Genomic DNA, 27,712 nt, shown 5'->3' on the forward strand with positions numbered 1-27,712 from the left:
TACCCCCAACTAGACTGTCAGCCACAGGAGGGCAAGGCCCTGTCTGCCCTAGTCACTGTTACATTCCCTGGGCCCCACATGGTGCCTAGCACACCGCAGGTGCCTATTAAGTTATTGTTGAATTAATGACCTGTGAGGATGGGTGCTGTGTCAGTTTCCTGCACCTGCTGTAACAAATGACCAATAATTTTGGTATCTCAACACATCAGAAATTTATTTTCTCATAGCTCTAGAAGCCAGAAGGTCCAAATGAGCCTGAAATCAAGGTGTTACCAGGGCCATGCTTCCTCTGGAGCCTCTAAGGGAGATTTTTTTTATTTTTTTGAGACAGCATCTCACTGTGTCACCCAGGCTGGAGTGCAGTGGTGTGATCTTGGCTCACTGCAGCCTCTGCCTCTTGGGTTCCAGTGATTCTCCTGCCTCAGCCTCACAAGTAGCTGGGATTACAGGCATGTGCCATCATGACTTTTTTTCTTTTCTTTTTTTTTGAGACGGAGTCTCACTCTGTGGCCCAGGCTAGAGTGCAGTGGCGTGATCTTGACTCACTGCAAGCTCCGCCTCCCAGCTTCACACCATTCTTCTGCCTCAGCCTCCTGAGTAGCTGGGACTACAGGCGCCTGCCACCACACTTGGCTAATTTTTTGTATTTTCAGTAGAGACAAGGTTTCACCATGTTAGCCAGGATGATCTCAATCTCCTGACCTCGTGATCTGCCTGCCTTAGCCTCCCAAAGTGCTGGGATTTACAGGCGTGAGTCACTGACTGTGCCCAGCCATTTTTTTGTTTTGTTTTGTTTTTTGAGATAGAGTCTCACTCTGTAGCCCAGACTGGAGTGCAGTGGTGTGATCTCAGTTCACTGCAACCTCTGTCTCCGGGGTTCAAGTGATTCTCCTGCCTCAGCCTCCCAAGTATCTGGGATTACAGGCACCCGCCACAACCCAGCTACTTTTTTTGTATTTTTAGAAGAGACAGGGTTTCCCATGTTGACCAGGCTGGTCTCGAACTCCTGACCTCAAGCAATCCACCCGCCTCAGCCTCCCAAAGCGATGGGATTATAGGCATGAGCCACCGTGCCCGGCCCAGGGAGATTTCATTCCTTCCCTCTTCCAGCTTCTGATGGCCACCAGCACTCCTTGGCTTGTGGTGGCATCACTCCAGTCTCTGCCTCTGTGGTCCCGTGGCCTTCTCCTCTTCTGTCAGTGCCAAATCTCTCCCTGCCTCCATCTTACAAGGACACCTGTGATTACATTCAGGGCTCATCCAAAGTAAGCCAAGATAACATCCCCATCTCAAGATCTGGAATGAAATAACACACCTGCAAAGACATTACCATATCAGGTGACATCCACAGGTTCTAGGAACTAGGACCTGATATTTTGGGGCCATTATTCAGCCTTCCATAGGTGCTGGCACTGCCAGTGCACCCCTTCTCCCTGAAGCCTGGACTGGCCTGCAATGGCCAGGCTCAGTCCCAGGTGAACGAGGGGGAAACGTCCCTCCATAGCCCCCGGGACTCAGGATATGCAGCCAGATCTAATCCCATGAGGAGAAAGCACAGAGGTGACCCCTCAGCTATTGCCTTGGCCTGACTGTCCCCCCAGGCTGCTCCACTGCATCAGAGTCCTTGCCGCTGACCTCCTGTCTCTTGCCTGGTGGTCACCACCATGAACAAGCATCCCTGGTGTGTTTCCAGAACAGCGGGCGACGCTGCCAGGGCCGCAAACCCACGTAAGGCCTGAGTCGTGAGCTTGAAGAGCTTAGGATTTTATATGATCGTCCTGGAGGCATCGGCCTGTCTCATTTGTCTCTGTATTCCAGGGCCCCACACATGGCAGACGCCCGAGGCTGGCCAATGAACGAGGACTGGTTCTTCTTCCGCGCTCCCAAAGTGCAGTGTACTCCTGACAAGCCCAGGAAGGATACACTGATTTACACCCTGGACCCTATTTCGTTCTCATTCCCAACCACTGGAAATGGGTCTTATTATCATTAATGTTGTCTCTAACATCAGTCCCATTTTACATATATGAAAAACTGAAGCCCAGAGATATTTTTTTTTTCTCAAAGTCTTACAGCTAAGAACTTAAGCCCAGGTTTTCTGACTACAGATCCCACATCTTCTCCGTGATACTAGGCTGCCTTGCCACCAGGGCACGAGACGCAGAAGGCTCCCTTAAGGTCACCAGAATGTGTCACTATGGGGCAGACTCTAATCCCCACTTTCTCCCAGACAGAGCCACCTTCTGGGGGTGCCCTCACATATTTTTGCATATGTGCACATATGTGTACCCCTACAAGAATATTCACCCATCAAGTTTTTTTTTGTATTATTATTATTATTTTTTGAGACGGAGTCTCGTTCAGTCGCCCAGGCTGGAGTGCAGTGGCGCGATCTCGGCTCACTGCAAGCTCTGCCTCCTGGGTTCATGACATTCTCCTGCCTCAGCCTCCTGAGTAGCTGGGACTACAGGCGCCCACCACCACGCCCGGCTAATTTTTTGTATTTTTAGTAGAGATGGGGTTTCACCATGTTAGCCAGGATGGTCTCGATCTCCTGACCTCGTGAACCGCCCACCTCGGCCTCCCAAAGTGCTGTGATTACAGGCATGAGCCACCACGCCCCATGATACATTTTTGCAACGGAGTATCATTTAGCCATAAAAAGGAACGAGGCACTAATTCATGCTACAACATGAATAAAGCTTGAAAACATGATGCTGAGTGCAAGAAGCCAGGCACAAAGTTGTACGACTCCAGCTACTTGGAAGGCTGAGGTAGGAGGATCACCTGAGCTGGGGGGTTCGAGGCTGCAGGGAGCTATGATTGTGCCACTGCTCTTCAGCCTGGGTGACAGAGTGGGACCCTATGTCAAAAAAACAAAAACGAAAACAAAAAACCCACTGAGTTGTCCACATTTAAAAGGGTGAATCTTATGATTTCTCAAATTCCAAAAAGCATACACTATATGATTCCATGTATATGAAGTTCAGAACAAGGCTGAATTAATCTCTGGAGACAAAGGTCAGAGTCAGGGTGACCTTGTGAAGTTTTGTCTGGGAAGGGATGAGAAGGTGCATTCTGGGGTGTTGAACTATTCTCTATCCTGATCTGAACCTACATGCAAAAATCCATAGAGCCGTACACTTAAAATGTGTTCACTTCACTCTACGTTATACCTCAATTTAAAATGTTAAGGCCGGGCACAGTGGCTCGTGCCTGTAATCCCAGCACTTTGGGAGGACAAGGTGGGAGAATTGCTTGAGCCCAGGAGTTAGAGGCTGCAGTGAGCTATGATCGCATCATTGCACTCTACCTGGGTGACAAACTGAGACCTCATCTCAAAAAAAAAAAAAAAAAAATAGCCAAAGCTGCACGCAGTGACTCACACCTGTAATCCCAGCACTTTGGGAAGTGAAGGAGGGCGGATCACTTGAGGTCAGGAGTTGGAGACCATCCTGGCCAACATGGTGAAACCTCATCTCTACTAATAATATAAAAATGAGCTGGAAATTGCTTGAACCCGGGAGGCAGAGGTTGCAGTGAGCCGAGATCACACCACTGCACTCCAGCCTGGGCAAGAGAGTGAGACTCCGAGACTCTGAGACTCCGTCTCAAAACAACAAACAGGCCGGGCGCGGTGGCTCAAGCCTGTAATCCTAGCACTTTGAGGCCTCTATCTGCATGGATCACGAGGTCAGGAGAGATCGAGACCATCCTGGCTAACACTCAGAAACCTCCCTCTACTAAAAAATACGCAACTAGCCGGGCGAGGTGGCTGATGCCTGTAGTCCCAGCCACCGGGAGGTTGGAGGCAGGAGAATGGCTGCCAACCTGGAGAGGCGGAGCTTGCAGTGAGCTGAGATCCGCCACTGCACTCCAGCCTGGGCGACAGAGCCAGACTCCGGCCTCAAAACAAACAAAACAAACAAAACAAAATGTAAAACAAACAAAAACACAGCTGCGAGGTGGAAGCAAGCTAAATGTCCATCAATGGATGAATGCACTAAAGAAAATGTGGTCTGTCCATACAATGGAATGTTACTCAGCCTTAAAAAAGGAAGGAAATTTGGCCGGGCGCAGTGCCTGCCTGTAATCCCAGCACTTTGGGAGGCCGAGACGGGCGGATCACGCAGGTCAGAGACTGGCAATGGCCCTTGGCTAACACGGGGAAACCCTACTACTAAAAAATACAAAACTAGCCGGGCGAAGTGGCGTGGCGCCTGTGGTCCCAGCTACTGGGAGGCTGAGGCAGGAGAATGATGCGGAACCCTCGGGAGGCGGACAGTGAGCTGAGATCCGCCACCGCATCTCCAGCCTGGGCTACAGAGCCAGACTCAGTCTCAAAAAAAAGGAAGGAAATCGGCTGGGCACAGTGGCTCATGCCTATAATCCCTGTACTTTGGGAGGCCGAGGCGGGTGGATCACCTGAAGTCGGGAGTTTGAGACCAGCCTGTCTGATATGGAGAAACCTCATCTCTACTAAAATACAAAATTAGCCAGGCGTGGTGGTGCATGCCTGTAATCCCAGCTACTTGGCAGGCTGAGGATGGAGAATTGCTTGAACCTGAAAGGTGGATGCTGCAGTGAGCTGAGATCGCGCCATTACACTCCAGCCTGGGCAACAAGAGCAAAACTCCGTATTAAAAAAAAAAAAAAAAAAAAAGGAAATCCTGTCACATGCTGCCACATGGATGAACTCTGAAGACCTTACGCTCAGTGAAAAGGCCAGGCACAAGGGACAAACGTCGTATGATTCCACTTACAGGAGGAGCTCCCTACAGAAGTCAAACCCACAGACACGGACGTGGAGTTTTCGTCGGCAAGATGAAAGCGGCCCAGCGCTCTGCTCTGCACCCTCGTGCGCACAGTAAACACCGCTGCCCTGTGCACTTACACAGGCTGCAGAGAGGCAATTCTGTGATGTGTTTTCCACCAGAATGTTTAAAAGGAAAAGATAAGAAACACTAGCTGGCCAAGGGCCCTTCTAGTACAATTCCTCTCCGCCTGCTGATGGGGGGAGATGAGGACCACCTGTCCCTGGAGCCAAGGCCTGGCAGGCGTGGGGCAGGGGCTCCCGATGAGGAAGATGGGGGAAGACAGAGGAAGCCCCCCGGACCCCTAGGGAGCCCAGCAGCAGGGCTGGGTGTCAGCAGGTGGCCACGGGAGTTGCTCTGCGTCCACTTTCTCTAAGTGCAGAGCCGGCGACCAAGCCGGGCTCCCCGCTTGCAGTTGTGAAGTGGGCCCTCTCCCCGTCAGTCCTGCTCTCCTGCCTCCGGCCATGGGTCCTGTGAGGGATCCCCGGGCCACCTGGGGGGCCCACCTGTGCCCTCTCTTCTCTCTATGCCCCAGGGCCACTGCTGCAGAGCACTGCTAGGTTGAGCTGGTGGGACCCAGGGACACGGCTAACGCTTCCCAGAAAGGTGACCCTTGGGCACGTGGGGTGTGTGTGAGGTGTGTGTGTGTTATATGTGTGTGTGGGGGGTGTGTGAGGTCTGTGTGTGTGGTGTATATGTGTGTGATGTGTGTGTGGTGTGAGTGTGAGGTCTGTGTGTGGTGTGTGTGTGTGTAACCAGTGGAATGGGACCAGGGATGGACCAGGGAGGGATGGATGGAAGATGGAGGAGGAATCAGTGGATGGAGGTGGTGTCTGTGTGTGGTGTGTGAGGTCTGTGTGTGTGTGTGGTGCGTGAGGTCTGTGTCTGTGTGTGGTGTATGTAAGGTTTGTGTGTATGTGGTGTGTGAGGTCTGTGTGTGTGGTATATGTGAGGTCTGTGTGTGTGGTGTGTGCAGTGTGAGTGTGTATGTCTGTGTGGTGGTGTCTGTGTGTGGGGCGTATGTATGTGACATGTGTGTTTGGGGGCTGAGTTCCCACGTAGACAGAAGTCAGTGCCAAAGCCACAACCCCCCACCCCCCGCCTGCTGTTTGAATACTTGTCCCAACATGCCCTGTGCTGGGGCGCCAGGACCTACTCATTGACTCCTTGCTGGGGCTGCCTTGGCTCTCCAGAGAAAGAGGTGGGCGGGAGAGGAGCATGCGGAGAGAGGGGCGGCTGGGTCCATGTGGAAGCCCAGCAGCCTCATCACCTTCCTGGGCGGCGCCGTAGGAGCTGTGAGACCCAGGCAGGAGCCTGGCGCCTGACTCCGATCCCGGCTTCGCCTCTTAGTTGCTTTCCCCTCAGGCCTCGGTGCTCTCTTGAGAGGCCTGTGCATGGTTCTCCCATGTGAAGTGCTCACAACAGAGGGGCCCAGGGCCAGAGTGTCTAAGTGTCTCTTAAGTGTCTGCTGTCATTTTATCCTGCTCGCCGCTAAGAGAAAGTACAAGAGTGCTTTGGAAAACTAAAAGAAGGCCAAGTATTCTTAATAGACACTGTTAAAAGCTGAAAGGGTTGTGAGCCGTCACAGACACCCAGCGATTCAGGATCTGGGAACCTAGATTTTAAGAGACACTTGGGCACGGGGACCATGGAGAAGCTCGCCCGTGGCCGGCCACGGCAGCCACGTATGGCAGTGAGCTAACGTCCACCTGCAAGGCACTGTCCAGGCAGTGGGACACCATGAAACACGACGTGCGATGGAAAACACTGAGATAGACAGTTAAGTGACAAAGTTCACAGCAGCACTATTTGCAACAGATGAAAAATGGAAGCCACCCAAATGTCCCCCCACTGAGAATGGATAAACACAATGCGCTCAGTCCACACAGCAGAGGACGATTCAGCCATAACGAGGAAAGCAGCTCTGACACGCCACAGCACGGCAGCACAGATGAACCTCGAAAATGACGTGGGGTCTAAGACCAGACCCCAAGGTTGCATACGGTGTGATTCCATCGACAGGAAACGTCCAGAACTGGCAAATCCACAGAGGCAGAAAGCAGATTAGAGGTTACCAGCGGCTCTACCTGCAGGGAGGGAGGGCAAAGACAAGAGGCTGGGGAGAGACCTGACAGGTGCAGAGTCACCTTAGGAAGGTGGTGGAAATGTTTTGGAACAAAACAGGTGATGGTTGTACAGCACTATGATAATTTAAAAACAAATTTTTTTTTTTTTTTTGAGAAATAGTCTCACTCTGTCACCCAGGCTGGAGCACAGTGGCGCAATCTCAGCTCACTGCAACCTCTGCCTCCTGGGTTCAAGCAATTCTCCTGCCTCAGCCTCCTGAGTAGCTGGGATTACAGGCATGTGCCACCACGCCTGGCTAATTTTTGTATTTTTAGTAGAGACGGGGTTTCACCATGTTGGCCAGGCTGGTCTCCAACTCCTGACCTCAAGTGATCCACCCGCCTCAGATTCCCAAACTGCTGGGATTACAGGTGTTAGCCACCGCCCCCAGTCCATTGTGAGTAAATTAAATGATATACTACATGCTACTGAATTAAATGATATACTACATGCTACTGAATTGTGTGCACTTTAAAATTGTTAATTGCATATTACATGAATTCACCTCAATTAAAAAAATAGACAACCCAAACAATAAATACATAAATACTTTTTTTTAAGAGACAGGGTGTTGCTCTGTTGCCCAGGCTGGAGTGCAGTGGTGTAATCGAGGCTCACTGCAGCCTTGACCTCGTGGGCTCAAGAGATTCTCCCACCTTAGCCTCCTGAGTAGCTGGGACTACAGGTGTGCACCACCATGCCTGGCTAATTTAAAAATTTTTTTGTAGAGACAGGGTCTCACTATGTTGCCCAGACTGGTCTCAAATTCCTGGTCTCAAGCAATCCTCCTGCTTCAGACTCCCAAAGTGTTTAATTTCATAAATTAAAATACATAATTTTAATTAAAATACATTATTATTAAAATACACAATTTTAATTTATAAAAAAGGACAAGTAACAATTCATAGCACAATCTCTTTTATTTTGAAAACAAAATAAACAGAGAATTTGCGTATAGATGGATAGAAAGGGAAGGTTTCCTTCCGGCAGTGCAGTGGGGATGAAGCAAAGGGGAGTGTCACGTCTTGTGCATAGTTTTATTTGACTCTTACACAATAAGAGTAATATATATACTACCTTTTTTTGTTGTTTTTTTGTTTGTTTGTTTTTGAGACAGAGTCTTACTCTGTCGCCAGGCTGGAGTACAGTAGTGCGATCTCGGCTCACTAAAACCTCTGCCTCCCGGGTTCAAGAGATTCTCCTGCCTCAGTCTCCCGAGTAGCTGGGATTACAGGTGCATGCCACCATGCCCAGCTAATTTTTTTGTATTTTTAGTAGAGACGGGGTTTCACCAGGTTGGCCAGGATGGTCTCGATCTTTTCACCTCGTGATCCGCCTGCCTCGGCCTCCCAAAGTGTTGGGATCACAGGTGTGAGCCACCGATCCAAAAACCAGGCTGGGCGTGGTGGCTCACGCCTATAATCCTAGCACTTTGGGAGGGTGAGGCAGGCGGATCACCTGAGGTCGGGAGTTCGAGACCAGCCTGATCAACATGGAGAAACCCTGTCTCTACTAAAAATACAAAATTACCCGTGCGCAGTGGCACAGGCCGTAATCCCAGCGACCCAGAACCTCAGGATGCGGTCTTATTTGAAAACAGGGTATGTGCAGATGTAATTAGTTAAGATGAAGTCATGGTGGATGAGGGGTAGGCCCTAAATCAATGCCTGGTATCCTTATAAGACAAAGCAGGTTTGGCACCATGCCTCATGCCTGTGATCTCAGCACTTTGGGAGACCGAGGCAGGCAGATCGCTTGAGCCCGGGAGCTCGAGACAAGCCTGGGCAACATGGTGAAACCCTGTCTCTACAAAAAGTATAAAAATTAGCTGGGCATGGTAGCACATGCCTGTAGTCCCAGCTACTTGGGAGGCTGAGGCAGGAGGATTACCTGAGCAGGAGATGAGGGAGGCAGAGATTGCAGTGAGCTGAGATCGTACCACTGCACTCCAGCCTGCGGGAAAAAACCCCATTAAACAACCAAAGATAAAGGAGAGGGAGAAGAGACACATAGACACGGAGGAGAACGTCTGGCTGCAGAGGCAGAGACTGGAATGGTGTAGCCACAGGTGAGGATGCCAGCAGCCCCCAGAGGCAAGGAAGGACTCCTGCTGAGAGGCGCTGGAGGGAGTATGGCCTTGCTGACACGCGACTATGAATCTCTGGACTCCAGAACTATGAGAATAAACTGTTTTCGGCCACCCAGTTTGTGGTCATTTATTATGACAGCCCCAAGAAGCCAATATGGCAAATATATGGAGAAAGGCCCAGACAGAGGGCACAGCAATTTTGGTTTTTTTTTTTTTTTTTTTTTTTTTTTGAGAGAGTCTCGCTGTGTTGCCCAGGCTGGAGGGCAGTGGTGGCAATCTCAGCTCACTGCAACCTCTGCCTTCTGGGTTCAAGCAGTTCTCATGCCTCAGCCTCCCGAGTAGCTGGGATTACAGGTGCACGCCACCACACCTGGCTACCTTTTGTATTTTTTGTAGAGATGGAGCTTCGCCATATTGCCCAGGCTGGTCTCAAACTCCTGGCCCCCAGTGATCCACCTGCCTCAGCCTCCCAAAGTGCTGGGATGACAGGCATGAGCCACCATGCTTCTGACAGCACAGTTGAGCCGCATGTGTCCAATTCGGCAGCCACCCAGCAGCCACTGAGCACTTGAAATGGGGCCCATCCAAATGGACATATGCTGCAAGCATAAAATACACATTGCCATTGTCAGCTGATGGATAAACAAACGTAGGGCCCGCACACAATGGAATGTACTCAGTCTTAAAATGGAAGGAGATTCCGACATGGGCTACAACATGGATAAACCTCGAAAACATTCTTAGGTGAAATAAGCCAGACACAAAAGGAAAAATATGATATGACTCCACTTATAGGAGACGCCTAGAGTAGTTACATCCATAGAGATAGTAAGTAGAATGGTGGGTGCCAGGGGCGAGTGGGAAATTAGTATTTAATGGGACAGTGTTTCAGTTTTGTGAGATGACAAGAGTTCTGGAGATGGATGGTGGTGGCGGCTGCACAACACTGTGAATGTACTTAATGCCCCTGAACTGTACACTTAAAAATGACTAAGACAGGGCCGGGTGTGGTGGCTCATGCCAGTAATCCCAGCACTTTGGGACTCCAAGGCAGGAGGATTGCTTGATGTCAGGAGTTTCAGCCAAGCCTGGGCAACACAGTGAGACCCCCATCTCTACCGAAAAAATTTAAACATTAGCCAGGCATGGTGGTGCACACCTGTCATCCCAGTTACTTAGAAGACTGAGGTAGGAGACTCTTTTGAGCCCAGGAGGTTGAGACTATGGTGAACTATAATTGCGCCACTGCACTCCAGCCTTGAAGACAGTGCCCCGTCTCAAAAAAAAAAAAAAAAAAAAAAAAAGGGAGAGCAGGGGTTAAGATGGTAAATTTTATGTAAAATGTACGTTACGTATTTTTCACAATAGAATATGAATATATACACATATACACACATACATACATATGTATGTATCCTACCAGATTTCAAAGACTTAATATGAAAAAAATGCAAAATATCTCATTGATAATCTCAATGGTAATTTTTATATTGATTACATGTTACAAGGAAACTTACTGCTTTGGATCTATTGGGTTCAATAAAATATAGTATAGAAATTACTTTCATCTGGCCAGGCACCATGGCCCACACCTATAATCCCAGCACTTTGGGAGGCCGAGGCAGGCGGATCATGAGGTCACCATCCTGGCTAGCACGGTGAAACCCCGTCTCTACTAAAAATACATAAATTAGCTGAGCGTGGTGGCACGTGCCTGTGGTCCAGGCTACTCGGGGAGGCTGAGGAAGGAGAATCACTTGAACCCGGGAAGCGGAGGTTGCAGTGAGCCGAGATCGCCCCACTACATTCTAGCCTGGGTGACAGAGCGAGACTTCATCTCAAAAAAAAAAAAAAAAGAAAAAAGAAAAATTACTTCATCTGTTTCTTTGTTTTGTTTTTTGAGACAGAGTTTCGCTCTTGTCACCCAAGCTGGAGTGCAGTGGCATGATCTCGGCTCACTGCAACCTCTGCCTCCCAGGTTCAAGCGATTCTCCTTGCCTCAGCCTCCCAAGTAGCTGGGATTACAGGCACCAGCCAACATGCCTGGCCAATTTTTTTTTTTTTTTTAAGTAGAGACGTGGTTTCACTATGTTGGCCAGGCTAGTCTCGACCTCCTGACCTAGTGATTCACCCGCCTCGGCCTCCCAAAGTGCTGGGATTACAGGAATGAGCCACCGTGCCTGGCCTCTTCTTACTTTTTCGAATGTGCCAAGTAGAAGAATGACAATGACTTCTCTTTTACTGAGCAGTGTTGTTCTGCAGTGCCCTTCAGAAAATGACAACGTGGTCAGTTTTCCTCTTCCCCTGGTGACTAAGCTGTTCCTTTAGAGCCCAAAGATTTTTTTTCCAGACCCATGAGCAAATCTTCACACCCCATCCCCCGGCACGATGGCTTGCATACCTGTCATTCATTTCTGCATGTGCTAACACGTTTCTGTGCGCTGCCCTCCCGCTGACAAGCTGGATTTCCACAAACAGCTGGGAGCGAAGTGCTTTTTAATCTGGAGACTTCCGGGGGTAGAGGAGCCTGCCAGGTGCCTCTGAGCACAATGCCCCAGTTGAACTGCTGGGAAGGCCACACTCTTCCGTGCAGAGCTGGCTCCTCTCAGCACCCCCTCACCCCCGACACAGGAACCGGAGACTGCACCCCCAAGTCCTCAGTCTACCCCTGCCTCTGCCCAGCACATTCTCGGCCCTCACTTCCCGGCCTCCACCTTCTTCCAAGGACCTTGTTTGTCCCAGGTCTGTTCTCCTAGCAGGTGGAAGACATGCTTTGTCCGTGCTGTGTTCCCATGGTTTCCCATGCAAAATAAAAATAACCACGAAAGGCACGCCTGGCATCTGCCCGGTCTTTCCACTCAGGCGGGAGGGCTGCTGCCATGTGCCTCCTGAGCTAACCCTTTGGGAGCTAACCCTTTGGGAGCCGGACCCATGTTAGATGCCATTTAAGTGTGTCTCAGATCGCTCACGTGTGGGCTGATTCATGACAAGCCCAGCAGGGATCTGGAAGGCTGTGGAAGCAAAGCAAAGCTTCCCAGGTGGAGGGTGCTGCGAGCGTGTGTGCACTGATGCACAGGGAAGTGGCTCAGAGCCCTCAGGTCCAGGCCCTGTGGGTCCCTGAGGCCTCTGGGCGCCCTGCAGAAGTGTCAGAAGTTTAACATAGTTTCCCTATGGCCCAGCAATTCCACTCCTAGGTATACACCTCAAAGAACTGAAAACAGAGGTCCACACAAAAGCTTGAGCGCAATGTTCACAGCAGCACAATTCACAACAGCCAAAAGGTGGTGACGTCTCACAGGTCCATCCACAGATGAATGGGTAAATGACATGCGGTATGGCCATAGAACGGAATATAATTCAGACATGAAAAGGAAGGGTCAGGCACAGTGGCTCACGCCTGTAATCCCAGCACTTTGGGAGGCCAAGGTGGTCAGATCACCTGAGGTCAGAAATTCAAGGCCAGCATGGCCAATATGGTGAAATCCTGTCTCTATTAAAAATACAAATATTAGATGGACGTGGTGGTGCACACCTGTAGTCCCAGCTACTCAGGAGGCTGAGGCAGGAGGATCACTTGAACCTGGGAGATGGAGGTTGCAGTGAGCCAAGATTGCACTACTGCACTCCAGCCTGGGCAACGGAGTGAGACTCCATCTCAAAAACAAAAACAAAAACAGGCCAAGCCAAGGCCTGCCTGCAATCCCAGCACTTTGGGAGGCCAGGACGGCTGATCAATGCAGGTCAGGAGATCGGTGACCATCCTGGCTAACACAGTGAAACCCCGTCTCTACTAAAAATACAAAAAATCTAGCCGGGCGAGGCAGGCGCCTCTGTAGTCCCAGCTACTCTCGGGAGGGGCTGAGGCAGGAGAATGGCGTGAACCCGGGAGGCACGGAGCCGCAGTGAGCTGAGATCCCGCCACCGCACTCCAGCCTGGGTTTACGTGGAGCGAGACTCCGCTCAAAAAAAAAAAAAAGTCCTCCTTCTTGGGCTGAAGGAAATTGGGATAGGGTGTCCGGGATCCTCCAGGCCCAGGCTTACTTTGCTGCTAGAAAACTTTCTAACGTGCAAGTCACTGCAGCAGGGAGACCCCAGCCCCAGCATGTGCCTCCCTGCCCTGCCTCCAACCTGGCAAAGTCCAGAACAGGCACAGGGCGGGCACTCCATCCGAGATAAGGGAGACAAAGGAATGCATGGCAGGCCTCTGTCTGGAATCGTAAGCTCTTGGGCAGTGGAACGCCACGGCGGAGCAATCCATGGCGGGCGTGATTTCAGTCTCCCCCGCAGCCTTAACCACAGGGTCTCCAGCAGCCCTGGGTCAAAGGGTCCTAGAGGGACATAAGCCTTCCTTCAGGGAGCTGATTTCAGCTGATCTGGGTTCCACTTCTGACTCTGCTAACTTGCTGTGTGACCTTGAACAAATCACTCTCCCTCTCTCAGTCTAAATTTTTCTCATCTGTTCAATCAGTAGGTTGGACTGGATAATGATAACCTGTAGTAATAATGGCTAATACTTGCTGAGTGTTTTCTGTGTACCAGGTAAGATTCTAACGGGTCTATACAGATTCACTGATTTTACCCTCATGACAAGCTTCTGAGGGAGGTATGGTCATTTCTCCCATTTTTACATGGGGGGCAACTTAGGCACATGAAGGTCATGTGACTTGATCAAAGTCACATAGCAGGGAGGTTTCAGGGTCAGGACTCAAACCTGGGCTGCCTGGCTCCAGAGACAGTGCTTAGAATCATGAGAACTTTTGTTTTCATTGTTACTAATCACATCTCAACAAAGGAAATCCAAGGAAAAGAGAATCCAGACCGGAATCAAACTTTTCATTTTTCCTTGGTTCCCATAGTCCTTTTCAGTGCCATATATGTGTTTATATATAAACTTATACATACACACACACACACACACACACACACTTTTTTTTTTTTTTGAGACAGAGTCTCGCTCTGTTGCCCAGGCTGGAGTGCAGTGGTGCAATCTCAGCTCACTGCAACCTCCACCTCCCGGGTTCAAGCGAAATCTCCTGCCTCAGCATCCCGAGTAGCTGGGATTACAGGCGTGCGCCACCACGCCTGGCTAATTTTTGTATTTTTAGTAGAGATGGGGTTTCACCACGTTGACCAGGCCTCAAACTCCTGACCTCAAATGATCCACCTGCCTCCACCTCCCAAAGTGCTGGGATTACAGGCGTGAGCCACCGCGCCTGGCCTTCAGTGCCATACTTGATTCTGCAGAGTGGTCACCACACATTCTGAAGTTGGGCACCCACCCAAGGTCCGTCCCCATCCCATCAAACATGAGGAGGAGGAGGGGGCTCATGTGGGGAGCCATGGAGTCTCTCAGCAGTGATGACTCTGAGATTCCTTGGGGTCAGCTGCAGGAGGCACCCCTGCTTTAGTGGGCAGGAAGCTGCAGGGCTGAGCAGAGCAGGTACTGCCCACAGCCCCGCCTGGCCCGAATCTTGCGGCCCGTCTGTCCTTTTCCCAGCACCAGAAGAGGCCCTGTATGAAGGTTCTAGACAAGTGCTTATTGGATGAGTGACAGTTCGGGGGATCCAGCGCCATTCAGGTCTGGGATGCCATCCCGGGCTGCTCACTGGTAAGTGTGTGTCTGTGATAAGAGCCTCTAATCTCCTCCCAGCACGCTTAGAATAAAATCCAAACTTTAGCCTCTAAGGAGCTATATGATCTGACCCCTGTGACCTCATCTCCAACCTCCCAAGCCCTCAATCATCTTCTGATACCCTAGCCTTCTTTTTTTCATCTTACTGTCGCTCAGGCTGGAGTGCAGTGGTATAATCTCAGCTCACTGCGGCCTCAACCTCCTGGGCTCAAGTGATCCTCCCATTTCAGCCTTCAAGTAGCTCAGACTGTAAGTGTGCACCACTGCACCTGGCTAATTTTTTAAAAAAATTTTTAGTAGAGATGGGGTCTATGTTGCCCAGGCTGGTCTCGAACTCCTGGCCCCAAGTGATCTTCCTGCTTCAGCCTCCCAAAGTGCTGGGATCACAGGTGTGAGCCACCACGCCTGGCCTACACTAGCCTTCTTGGTTTCCCTCAAATGCTCATGTCCCAGGGCCTTTGCACGACTGCCCCTGCAACCCCGACCCAACACACGCAGATATTTGTGTGGTTCACTCTGTTACTTCATGAGGGTTCAAATGGGACCTCCTCGGAGGCCTTCCCTGACGGCTGTATCCAAAGATGTCCCTACCAAGTCACTCTATCACATGCCCCACTGCAGCTTTCCCAGAGCACGGCCACCCCCTGGACCTATGGCATCTGTGTGTTTACACGTTAAGCCCCTTTCTTCTCTGCACAGCACACAAGCTTCCCAAGGGCAGGGTCGCTGTCACGTTTAACACGTATCCCAGGGCCCAGAGAGGAGCCTGACAAACAGGAGAACCTGTGACAGTTTGCTGAAAGGACCTCTGTGTTACCATCTGTAGACTGAGGCTACAGTATGTCTCTCTGGAAGGGTTACGGTGTGAATCAACATGACACAGAAGGCAAAGGGCTTTGGAATCAGCCAGCACCGCACCAACGTCCAGGGGCGGTGGCGACCATCGCTGATGTGGGCGATGAGAAAAGGAACGGCCGGCCCCCTTGCATTGGCGCCGGCCCCCGCTTACCTTCATGCTTCTGGAACTCCTCCTCTGAGAAGTTGACATCCTTGTGGGAGAGGTTGGTCATGAGCTGCTTATTCTCCTCCTGCAGCTGGGCGATCTGGGAGAGGAGGTCCTGCGCCTCCCCTCGCCACACATCCTCCACCAGCTCCAGCTCCTGCCATGGCGAGGGGACAGTGTGGGTCACTGCCCGCCCAGGGCGGCGGCCCCACTCACCCCAACCCTCAGGGGAGCTAGGGTTGCTGGGACTTCAGAAGTGGGCATCAGGCAGCTGGGCCAGCAAGGCCACCACGAGCCCCATATGGCATCTTTGCAAGAAACAGAAGGCACCCTTCTTTGGGGCAGATGCCTGTGTTTATGCTGTTAGGACCAGGCCCAGTGAGAACTGCCCCAAGGATAACCACAAAGCTGGTGCCGCATCTTGGAGCTCTCTTCAGAGCAGACAGAGCTGCCCCAGGATACGGGGGTTCTAACATTCCCAACCTCTGGGGGGCACACCCCCGGTCTCTGGACAGTTGGGACAAATCTCTCTCCAAGACAGCCAGAGGCCTTGAGAATGCTGGGGATGCCGAGGCAGGCAGGGGCCCCGGCCCCAGCGTTCCTTAGGTGTCTGATCCAGGTGTCTCTCCATGGGGTCTTCAACCACTGACGTGACCACCCTGAGCCTCAGTTTCCCTCAGTGGGGGAACCAGAACAAAGGCTCACAAAGTGAATGTGAGGATAAATAAAATCGGTCTATTAAAGTTATTTTGTGGGTGGCTGTAGTCAAAGAAATAGCCAATAACAAGTGCTGACAAGGACAGGAAGAAACTGGAACCCTCCTACACTGCTGGTGGGAATGGAAAACGGTGCGGACGTTTTGGAAAACACTGTGGCAGTTTTGCAAAATATTAACACAGAGTTACCGTAGGACCCAGAGATTCCAGTCCTTGGATCAGCTCAAGAGGTATGAACACAATGTCCACATGAAAACGTATGCAGGTGAATGTTCCTCACAGCATTACTGCTAGTAGCCAAAAGGCAGAAACCCCAGTGTCCATCAACTGATGAATGGGTAAATAAACGTGGCACATCCAAACAATGGAACATTATTCGGCCATGAAAAGGAATGAAAGTCTGACATATGCTGCAACATAGGTGGACCCTGAAAACATTATGGAAAGAAGCCAGACACAAAAGGTCACATGTTATATGATCAGTTTTAGAAAATGTCTAATATCGGCAAATCCATAGACATAGGAAGCAGACTGGAGGTTGTCTAGAGCCAGAGTACTAGAGGGGAGATGAGGAATGACTGTGAATGGGATGGATTTTCTTTTGGGGGGTGATGAAAATGTTCTAAAATTGATAGTGGCCGGGCGCGGTGGCTCACACCTGGAACCCCAGCACTTTGGGAGGCCAAGGCAGGCGGATCACTTGAGGTCAGGAGTCCAGGACCAGCCTGGCCAACATGGCAAAACCCCATCTCTACTAAAAATACAAATATTAGCTGGGCATGGTGGTGGGCACCTGTAATCCCAGCTACTCGGGAAGCTGAGCCAGGAGAACTGCTTGAACCTGGGAGGCAGAGGCTGCAGTAAGCTGAGATCAAGCCACTGCACTCCAGCCTAGGGCACACAGTGAGACTCCATGTCAAAAAATAAAATATAAATAAAATAATAAAATAAAAAATAAAATAAAATAAAATAAAATAGTGGTTCAAGACATGGACACTGGAGCCTGCTGACCCAAGTTTGAATCCTGTTTCTGCTGCTTACTAGCTGACCTTGGCGAGTTATTCAACCTTCTGGTGCCCCAGAAATAGGGAAACTAGTGTAGTATCTGCCGGGGAGGGTGGGTGTGAGGATTAAATGGTTACTATAAGTAAAGTGCCTGGAACATGCCTGGCACCCAGAAAGCACTAACAATGTGTATGCTGATCTCTGTCCCATCCCTACAATCCATCACAAGTGGCCAGGTGGCCGGATGCTAGGCATGGCCTCTGTCCATCTTCTAAATAAGTTCTCAGACCCACCTCCTTTGTCACAAGCCTGCCGCACTGGGGAAGAGAGGAGTAAGAGCCTAGTATTTGCACAGAGGGCACAAGGTCACCAGGGGAGGTGAAGGGCAGGGTCGGGGTGGAAGTGGTGGTGAAGGGATGGAGAGGGCATGTTGACCTCCCACAAGCAGGTGTGGCCTGGAAGCAGAAAGAGGCTCATCCAGCTCTGTTCCTCTCTGTTCCCAACTGGCACAGGCCAGGTTCACACAGGGCTCAGAGAATATTAGTCAAGTGTAACTGGCTGGGGCAGGCAGAATAACTGCTCTAAAGTCATCCAAGTCCTAATCCCTGAGAATATGTTAACTTATGTGGCAAAAGGGACTGTGCAGAGCTGATTAAGTTAAGGATCTCAGACATGGCACGGTGGCTCATACCTACAATCCCTGTAATTTAGGAGGCTGAGGTGGGAGCACTGATTTAGGCAAGGGTTTGAGAACAGCCTGGGCAACATGGCAAAGCCCCGTCTCTACAAAAAATACAAAAATTAGCTGGGCATGGTAGTGCACGCCTGTAGTACCAGCTACTTGGGAGGCTGAGGTGGAAGGATCACTTGAGCCCAGGAGGTTGAGGCTGCCGTGAGCTGTGACTATACCACAGCACTCCAGCCTGGGCGACACAGCAAGATCCCACCTTTTTTTTTTTTTCAGAAAAGGCTCTCGAGGCTGGGCATGATGGCTCATGCCTATAATCCCAGCAATTTGGGAGGCCAAGGCAGGAAGATCACTTGAGGTCAGGAGTTCGAGACCAGCCTGGCCAACACGGCGAAACTCCATCCACTAAAAATACAAAAATTAGCTGGGCGTGGTGGCATGCGCCTGAAATTCCAGCTACTCAGGAGGCTGAAGCATGAGAATCACTTGAACCTGGGAGGTGGAGGTTGCAGTGAGCCAAGATTGTGCCACTGCACTCCAGCCTGGGCGACAGAGTGAAACTGTGTCTCACAAAAAAAAAAAAAAAAAAAAAAAAAGGCTCGTGAGATGGGGAGATGATTCTGGATTATCTGGCTGGATTATCTGGTGGTCTGGTGGGCCGATGTCATGTCAGGGTCTTCATAAGAGGAGGGCAGGTCAGCATTAGAGAAATATGAGGGAGATGGGAAGAAGCTACACTGCTGGCTTTGAAGATAGAGGAAGGGGCCACAAGCCAGGGAATGCAGAGTCCATAAGTTGCGGAAGGCAAAGAAACGGATCCTCCTTCACAGCCCCACAAAGGAGTGGAGCCTTCCCAACACCTTGATTTGAATTCAGTGAGAGCCATTTCTGACTTCTGACGTCCAGAAATTTTTCAGTATTATTCATATTGCTATTACCCATATGCCTCCATAATACTGTATGACATTGTATCCATAATATTGAATTATCCAGTTCAATGAGATAGTACGTTTCTAGCCAGGCGTGGTGGGTCACGCCTGTAATCCTAGTACTTTGGGAGGCTGAGGCAGGAGAATCACTTGAGCCTAGGAATCTGCAGACAGCCGGGGCAACATGGCAAGACCCCATCTCTGCTGAAAATTAAAAAAATTAGCCGGGTGTGGTGGCACACACCTGCAGTACAGCTACTTGGGAAGCTGAGGCGGGAGGATCACTTGAGCCCATGGGGCTGAGGCTGCAGTGAGCCATGGTCACGGCACGGCACTCCACCCTGGGCAAGAGAGTGAGATGCTGTCTCAGGAAAAAAAAAAAAAAAAAAAAAAAAGATAACACATTTCTGCTGTTTTGAGCCACTAAGTTTGTGTTCATTTGTTATAGCAGCCACAGGGGATGAACACAGACTTTAACCCTCAGTTCTCTTTTTTGCTTCTCTCAACGAACTGAAGTTGATGCTGGGGTTGCTGATTCTTGCCTCTGAGGTGACCACTCAGAATCTCAAGCTGCCTCCATACCAGCTCAGTGGCTCTCCCGAGAAGTCAGCCCTGATCAGTTATCTCCTTCATGTTCCTCCCTCAGCACCGAGTCCTCAAATTCCTCATCCGAGCCTACGAGCCCCAGCACCTTCCTGATTCATCTCCCAGTTCTCTTCCTTACTCGCTCTGCTCCAGCCACACTGACTCTGTGTTCCTTGAACACACTAAGTGCATTCCTACCTCCGGACCTTTGCACTTCTCACGTCTTCTGCCTAGAATGCCTCTCCCCCAGATCAATCTGTGGCTGGATCCTATCCTTCATTCAGATCTCAGCTCAGATGTCACCTCAGGGAAGCCTTCCTGACTACCCCATCTGTTGGACCACCACCCTAGTGAGTCTCTTTCATGTCTCCCAGTTTTATTTTCTTTATGGCACTTATCACAGGCTGATTTTTTTTCCAAGACAAAGTCTCGCTCTGTTGCTCAGGCTAGAGTGCAGTAACATGATCTCGGCTCAATGCAACCTTCACCTCCCAGGTTCAAGCGATTCTCCTGCCTCAGCCTCCTTAGTAGCTGGGATTACAGGCACATGCCACCATACCCAGCTAACTTTTGTATTTTTAGTAGAGATGAGGTTTCGCCATATTGGCCAGGATGGTCTCAAACTCCCGACCTCAAGTGATCCAGCTGCCTTGGCCTCCCAAAGTGCTGGAATTACAGGTGTGAACCACCGCGCCCAGCCTGAATTTTTTTTTGTTTTTTTAATCTATCTTGGCTAGGCACAGTGGCTCACACCCGTAGTCCCAGCACTTTGGGAGAACAAGACAGGACGACTGCTTGAGCCCAAGAGTTCAAGACTAGCCTGGGCAACATAGTGAGACCTTGTCTCTAAAGGAAAAAAAAAATTACAGTGTGCCTGTAGTCTTAGCTGCTCAGGAGGCTGAGGCAGGAGGATCACTTGAACCCAGGTGTTCAAGGCTGCAGTGAGCCATGATGCCATCATTGCTCTCTAGCCTGGATGACAGAGTAAGTCCCTGACTCAAAAAAAAAAAAGAGAAAAAAATCTCTGTCTCCCCCTCATGCTATGGCTGTTGAGCATTTGACATGTGGCTGGTCTGAGTGGAAATGTGCAGCAGGGGTTAAAGACACACCAGATTTCAAAGATGAAGTAGGAAAAAAAGAGTGCAGAATATCAAATGATAAGTTTTTATATTGATTATATGTTGAAACGAAAATATTTTGGATATACTGGGTCCCATAAGATATATTAAGATTAACTTCACTGGTTTGTTATTTTGTTGTTTTTGAGACAGAGTCTCACTCTGTCACCCAGGCTGGAGTGCAGTGGTGCGATCTCGGCTCACTGCAATCTCTGCCTCATGGGTTCAAGCGATTCTTCTGCCTCAGTCTCCTGAATAGCTGGGATTACAGGCACCCACCATCATGCCCGGCTAATTTTTGTATTTTTAGTAGAAATGGGGGTTCGCCATATTGGCCAAGCTGGTCTTCAATTCCTGACCTCAAGTGATCCACCCGCCTTGGCCTCCCAAAGTGCTGGGATTACAGGTGTGAGCCACCGCGCCCAGCCAACCTCACTGTTTTTTTATTAACATGGCAAAGCTGCATAATATTTCTATAGTATAGCACTGCACTAAAAAGTCAGGCTCATCAGGGCCAAGGCCTCATCTGTCATGGTCATTACTGTCTCCCCAGTGTCCAGAACAACGTCTGGCACACAGTAGGTTCTCAGTAAATATATTTGCTGAATGGGTGAATGAATAGCACAGTCTGGTATGTTACATGCAAGTGTATCAGCCCAGCCATTGCTTTCTAGAATTTATTTGTGTTTTCCCTTTCTTCCCTGTGACCCGCCTGCTGCCTGACATGAGAATTTGCTTTTCTCTGCAGAGCCATGGCACCGAGAAGGGCACTGTGTTCACTATGGCCTGTCAACAGGTTTGCAGACTGAGTAATGAGACAGAACATGATCCAACTGTGGCCTGCATCTGAGTGATGAGTGGAAGTGAGTGAGTGGGTCTACTGGGAGGAGGAGTGGGGGGAAGAAAGTGTATGTGCTTTACTGGAGCCATAATTGCTGAAAGAGAGAACGGAAAGGAAGAGGGGGGAGGGGAAGAAGAAGGGGAAAGGGAAGAGGAATGGAGGCGGACAGACTAAACCAGGATATGCCAAAAAGATTTTTGTGGAAATATCATCTTGAAGAGCCTTTGAGACTTCAGGGAAAAAAAAAAAATCATACAAGTCTCTCCCATCCCAAGAATGTGAAGTCAAGGGGTCTGGGGCTGGGGTAGGAAAGGAATTGCATCCTTGATTTAGAGAGGTCATCCTCAATGTAAGTCAACAAGCCCTGGCCCTGAGCGCACGGTGTTCACTTCCCAGCTGAACGTGTTCCAGAGGCAACAAGTGCAGCTGCTGAGAATTCCATGTGACTTCAGACCTGGTGGCCTCCGATGGCTTCCAAGGATTTCTCTCAGCCCCTCTGCCATGGAACTAAACAGCCCCAGTTTGGGGACAGTATAGATGTCAGGACTTCTGTGTGATCTGGTCAAAGCCCCTTGGTCCCTGTTAATAAGAGGCGCCACACGAGAGGATTTCCAAGGTCCCTTGCCTCCTTGACCCTCTATGAGAGATGGAAGCCTCTAGGGTAGGAGTAGAGGTGCTTGGGGTGGGGACGGTTTCCTAATGTGAGCCTGTGAGCACCTCAATGAATGTCTCTCCAGGCCCAAAAAGAATTTTAACACTTGTAAAGCCCTTGCTATGGGCAGGTTCTGTCCTGAACACTTTATATGTATTTATATTAACTCCTTTAAGCCTCATCACGTTCTACTGCGGGGTACTATTACTATCCCATTTTAGAACTGAGGAAACTGAAGCACAGAGATGCTGGGGGATTTGCACAAGATCGCACAGCCTGCACGTGGTGGGGTTTGTTTTTTTTTTTTTTTTTTTTTTGAGACGGAGTCTTTGCTCTGTAGCCCGGGCTGGAGTGCAGTGGCCGGATCTCAGCTCACTGCAAGCTCCGCCTCCCGGGTTTGTGCCATTCTCCCGCCTCAGCCTCCCGAGTAGCTGGGACTACAAGCGCCCGCCACCTCGCCCGGCTAGTTTTTTGTATTTTTAGTAGAGACGGGGTTTCACCGTGTTAGCCAGGATGGTCTCGATCTCCTGACCTCGTGATCCGCCCGTCTCGGCCTCCCAAAGTGCTGGGATTACAGGCTTGAGCCACCGCGCCCGGCCAACGTGGTGGGGTTTGAAACCAGGCTGTCTAGCTCCAAAGTCCCAACTTCTAGGAGTCTTGAAATTAATTACAGGTCAAAGCATTTTCAGGCTCCCAGATACCCTGGAAATGCTGCTCGACTCTTGGGAGCCTGAGTTTCCTTCCTGCCCCTAGGGCATAGGGATGCATGAGGACAAGCATAGTCAAACATGGCAATAGAGCTGCCAACTACCTGTGGGTCTGCCCTGAGGTTAAGGGTTCAGATCCAGCTTTGGCTATTTTCCTCCAAAACACAGAGATCCATCCAAGTATACAACAGGGGATGGCCTGCCCCTGAGGTTCAGAGACGCCAATTGTATTTCCGGAGGCTGAACAGCAAGCTGGAGACTGCTCAGACACCCTGATCCCTCAAGGAAAGGTGTTTCCTCCCATTCTCAGTCTGAAGGGGCTGCCAAGAGCATCCCTGGCTGAGGTTAGGGCAGGAAACCACATGTCTTTCACTTCCTTTTCTCCAGGAACCTCGTCTGGACTCCAGGCCCAGTGGGGAGGCCCTGATTCACACAGACTCCTGATCACAGGGCAGAGGCTTAGCCTAAAAGCCACCCCAAATCATCCCTTTCCCCCAATTCAAACAGGGTGGGGAGGAGACACGGGACTGGGACTCTCTCATCACTAATTCGGGACAAATCCCTCCTCCCATTGTGACCCTTGGTTTCTTCATCTGTAAAATGAAGATGATCTTTATAGAGTCCTGTGAGGATTAAGGATAAAATCAAAGAGGAGAGAACACTGGTTGCCACAGGTTCATAAGCTAGGAGAGTCCGTCCCGGGAAGAAAGTTGTAAATCTGAACCTGGAGACTGGGGGTCAGAAAGCTCAGTGGCTGGAGGTCACATTCCCTTTGCTCTGGGGAGACTGGGGGTGGGGGATGAAGAAAGGGTCCTGGGCCTGATGTCACATCTTCTTGGGAAACACGGGAGAGCAAGAGGCTTATTTCATGTCTGGAAAAGAATAATACTGTCTAAGCACTTAGCTTATATGGCCCCATTTAATTCTTCTAAGGTGGGTCCTATTATGATCACCATTTGACAGGTGAGGAAATAAAGCACTGAGAGGTTAAGTAACTTACCCAAAGTCACACAGCTATTAAACTGTGTGTAAAGGTGGGATTGGAACTCCAGAGAACAGCTCTTAATCTCTCGGGTGGTATCTGCCAGCCACCCCTGGTCGGGCAAAGGAAGGTCAGGGCCTCCCTCCCTCCCCACGTAGGGTCCCTCTGGTCCGGTCCCCGAACACACACACGTGTGCACCCACAGCTGCCCAATCCGGAAGAGCCCTTGGGTCCCCGCGGTCCCACTGCCCAGACGGACAGACCAAGGCCGCCGCCCACCTTCTGGTGCTTGCGCTCCTTCTCGATGCGGTCCATCCTCTCTAGGCGCAGGCGGTCCAGCTCCAGGCGCAGCTCGTCCAGCTCGGGCGCGACGTGGTGGCGGCTGACCAGCACCTCCAGGATCTCCAGGACGCGCACGACCTTGGGCATGAGGCGCGCGATGGCCTCGCAGCCGTGCTGGTCGATGACCCGCTCGAACTCGTGGCCCACAAGCGACGCGATGTCGTACACGTCCATGACGGTCAGCTCGGCCACGTTCTTCTCCAGCGCCGACTCGGCCGCCAGCGCCGACCCCCGCTCCTCCTCCATGGCCGCCCTCCCGGCCTGTCCCCCGCCCCGCAAACTCGTGCAACTCCCAAACTTGCCGCGGTAGAGGGCCGGGCCGGCCGGGCCCAGCCTGGGCCGCGGGCGGGCGCGCTCAGCGGGCGCGGGGGCGAGGGCGCAGCGGGCAAAGCGGGTGGAGGGCGGCGGACGCGGGCGCGGGCACGGGCGGCGGCGCGGGCGCGCCGCGGTCTGGGCGCACGGCTCGGCCCGGAGCTGCTCCCGAGTGGGCGGCGGCGGCGGCGGCGGCGGTGGCGGCGGGGAGGGCGCGCGCGGCGGCCCGCGGCGCCCCTGCTGAGACTGTGAGGCAGGCCACGGGAGCTGCCGGCGCCCGGGCGGTGCTGGCCTGAGGGGCGGCAGCGCGCCGGGCCCGAGAGGAAGGGCACACCGCTCCCCCGCAAGGAGGCCGCGCGCCCCGCCCCGATCCCGGCCTGGCCAGGGGCGCGCCCACTTTCCGCCTCCCGGGGGCGCCCCGGAGTCCCCCCCAGCGCTGACTGCGCGGCCTGCACACCGGGCCCCGTCTCCAGCCGCCAGACCCGCAGCGCCCCTCGCCCGTGCTCCGGCCGCCCCTTCCCCGCCTGGCGCTGGCTCCTCCCACCACCCGGCCGCCGGGAAGGGTCCAGGCTGCCCCGGGAGAGGGGGCCGGGGGGCGCTGGTCTCGCGGGACGATTCGCTGCTCTGGGGAGCCGCCCCGGCCTTGGAGAGGGATGGAGGGGTCACGAGGAGGTCCCCGGGCTGGGGCTCATCCCGGAAAGAAAACGGGGACGCCCCGGCCCGCAGACCCTCCCCGCAGACCCGGCCCCCTGCAGAGGCGCCCGGAGCCCCAGGGCGCTCCTCCCCGAGCCACATCCATCACTGGCTCCGTGTGACATAAACGCCACTTCACAGTAGGGCGAAGCCCGCTTGGCATCCCAGTACCACGAGTTTTCTCTTGTCCTAAGGCCCCCTGTCCATTTGGGCTGTCCAAATCCACTTGTCCATTAGACCCCCTCCCACTCCCGGGAGAACCTTTCCTGAACCCAGAACCCCATCCGCCCCCCACGCAGGAGTTAAGGACACCCTTGCAAACTCACAGTCCCCTGCTTGCCCCACCAGAATTGCTCTTAGCATCCTGAGTGTTCACAGTGTGGTAGCAGATAGGTTTCCACCGTCTGACTGTTAGCTCCTTGAGGGAGGAAATCTTAATGCCCTTGTAGCCATAAAGTGCACCCCAACCTGGCACGTATTGATTAAAAATCTAAAAGTTGGCCGGGCGCGGTGGCTCACGCCTGTAATCCCAGCACTTTGGGAGGCCGAGGCGGGCAGATCACCTGAGGTCGGGAGTTCAAGACCAGCCTGACCAACATGAAGAAACGCTGTCTCTACTAAAAATACAAAATTAGCCGGGCTTGGTGGCACATGCCTGTAATCCCAGCTACTCAGGAGGCTGAGGCAGGAGAATTGCTTGAACCCGGGAGGTGAGGGTTGCAGTGAGCCGAGATTGCACCACTGCACTCCAGCCTGGGCAACAAGAGCAAAACTTCACCTCAAAAAAAAAAAAAAGGTTTTTTTATTAATTTTTTCATAGAGACAGGGGTCTCACTATGTTGCCGAGGCTGGCCTTAAACCCCTAGACTTGAGCGATCCTCCTGCCTCTACCTCCCCAAAGTGTTGGGATTACAGGCGTGAGCCACCGTGCCTGGCCCCAAATTCTAAAATTTTAAAATATATTGAGTATTTGCTTTACGTGTAGTTAAAAAATATGCAGTGTTTACTATGTGCCAAGCATTATTCTAAGTGCTTTACTAATATTACCTCATTTAATCCTGACTACATGGCTTCCTAAACAGTGGCCTAAGGACGGCGGGGATCCCCAGTACCCAAAGGGTCTCTGGGAGGTTCTCCCTTTCTCCAGCTGCAAGTCAGTGTCAGGCTGGGTGTTCCTCATATTCTCAACACGAAACGGCGGAGTGCAGCGCACAGTGCAGAAGCGGTGTTGAGGCACCAGCTCCTTTCTAATGAGCAAGACGCTAGAGACTTGCAAACGCATAAACCAATACCATCGCTGACAAGATTGCTTCAAATTTATTTTGGAGCATAGCATTATTCTTATTTTAAAAAGTACATATGGGCTGGGTGCAATGGCTCATGCCTGTGATCATAGTACTTTGGGAGGCCGAGATGGGAGGATTTCTTGAGCTCAGGAGTTCGAGACCAGCCTGGGCAATACAGTGAGAACACCCCCCTCCCCCGTCCCTATAAAAAAAAATTAAAAATTAAAAAATTGGCAGGGTGCAGTAGCTCACGCCTGTAATCCCAGCACTTTGAAAGGCTGAGGCAGACGAGGTCAGGAGTTCAAGACCAACCTGGCCAAGATGGTGAAACCCTGTCTCTACTAAAAATACAAAAATTAGCTGGGTGTGATGGTGCATGCCTGTAATCCCAGCAACTCGGGAGGCTGAGGCAGAGAATTGCTTAAACCCAGAAGGCAGAGGTTGCAGCGAGCCGAAATCGCGCCACTGCACTCCAGACTGGGCGACAGAGTGAGACTCCATCTGAAAATGATAATAGTAATGATAATATAATAAAATAAATAAGTAATAAAAAGATAAAAAAATTAAGGCCAGGCGCGGTGGCTCACGCCTTTAAATCCTAGCGCTTTGGGAGGCCAAGGTGGGAAAATTTCTTGAGCTCAGGAGTTTGAGACCAGCCTGGCCAACATGGCAAAACCCCGCCTCTACTAAAAACACGAAAATTAACTAGACATGGTGGCATGTGCCTGTAATCTCAGCTACTCAAGAGTCTGAAGCATGAGAATCATTAGAGCCTGGGAGGCAGAGGTTGCAGTGAGCTGAGATCGTGGCACTGCACCCCATCCAGCTTAGGCAACCAGAGTGAAACTCCGTCTCAAAAAAAAAAAAAAAAAAAAGTAAAATAAAAAATTCGTCAGATGTGCTGGTGAGAGCCTGTAGTCCCAGGTATTCGGGAGGCTGAGGTGGGAAGATCCCTTGAGCCCGGGAGGCAGAGGTTGCAGTGAGTTGAGATCACACCACTATGCTCCAAACTGGGCGACAGAGTAAAACTCTGTCTCAGAAAAATAAAAATAAATAAAAAAATATATAGGCCTGGCCACAGTGGCTCATGCTTATAATCCTAGCACTTTGGGAGGCCAGAGCTGGAGGATCACTTGAGCCCAGGATTTCAAGTCCAGCCTGGGCAGCATGGCAAAACCCCGTCTCTATTTA

At 51.3% G+C, this 27,712-nt stretch overlaps 1 protein-coding gene and 1 long non-coding RNA gene across 5 annotated transcripts in view; both read right to left on the bottom strand.

The window, feature by feature from the left end:
- RILPL1 (Rab interacting lysosomal protein like 1) overlaps nt 1-24,710 on the bottom strand; it is a 56,383-nt gene extending 31,673 nt beyond the window's left edge. For 2 of the 4 annotated variants that reach the window (XM_003907337.5, XM_017946305.3), the window contains exons 1-2: nt 24,168-24,710; nt 15,672-15,822 (exon numbers count right to left, since the gene is read on the bottom strand). In XM_003907337.5, coding sequence (XP_003907386.2) covers nt 15,672-15,822; nt 24,168-24,476 — 460 coding nt within the window. In that variant the 5' untranslated portion in view covers nt 24,477-24,710. The remainder of the gene's footprint in view (nt 1-15,671; nt 15,823-24,167) is intronic. The other 2 variants (XM_017946304.3, XM_017946306.3) reach the window with 1 other exon arrangement.
- On the bottom strand, nt 6,328-12,498 carry LOC116268950. Its single transcript, XR_004176238.1, has 2 exons — nt 11,432-12,498; nt 6,328-6,901 (listed from the first exon to the last, which is right to left on the bottom strand). It is a non-coding gene; the product is annotated as an uncharacterized LOC116268950 (long non-coding RNA).
- Nucleotides 24,711-27,712: the final 3,002 nt, after the last annotated feature.

The sequence above is a fragment of the Papio anubis genome, chromosome 9, assembly GCF_008728515.1.
Source record: "Papio anubis isolate 15944 chromosome 9, Panubis1.0, whole genome shotgun sequence".
NCBI lineage: Eukaryota > Metazoa > Chordata > Mammalia > Primates > Cercopithecidae > Papio > Papio anubis.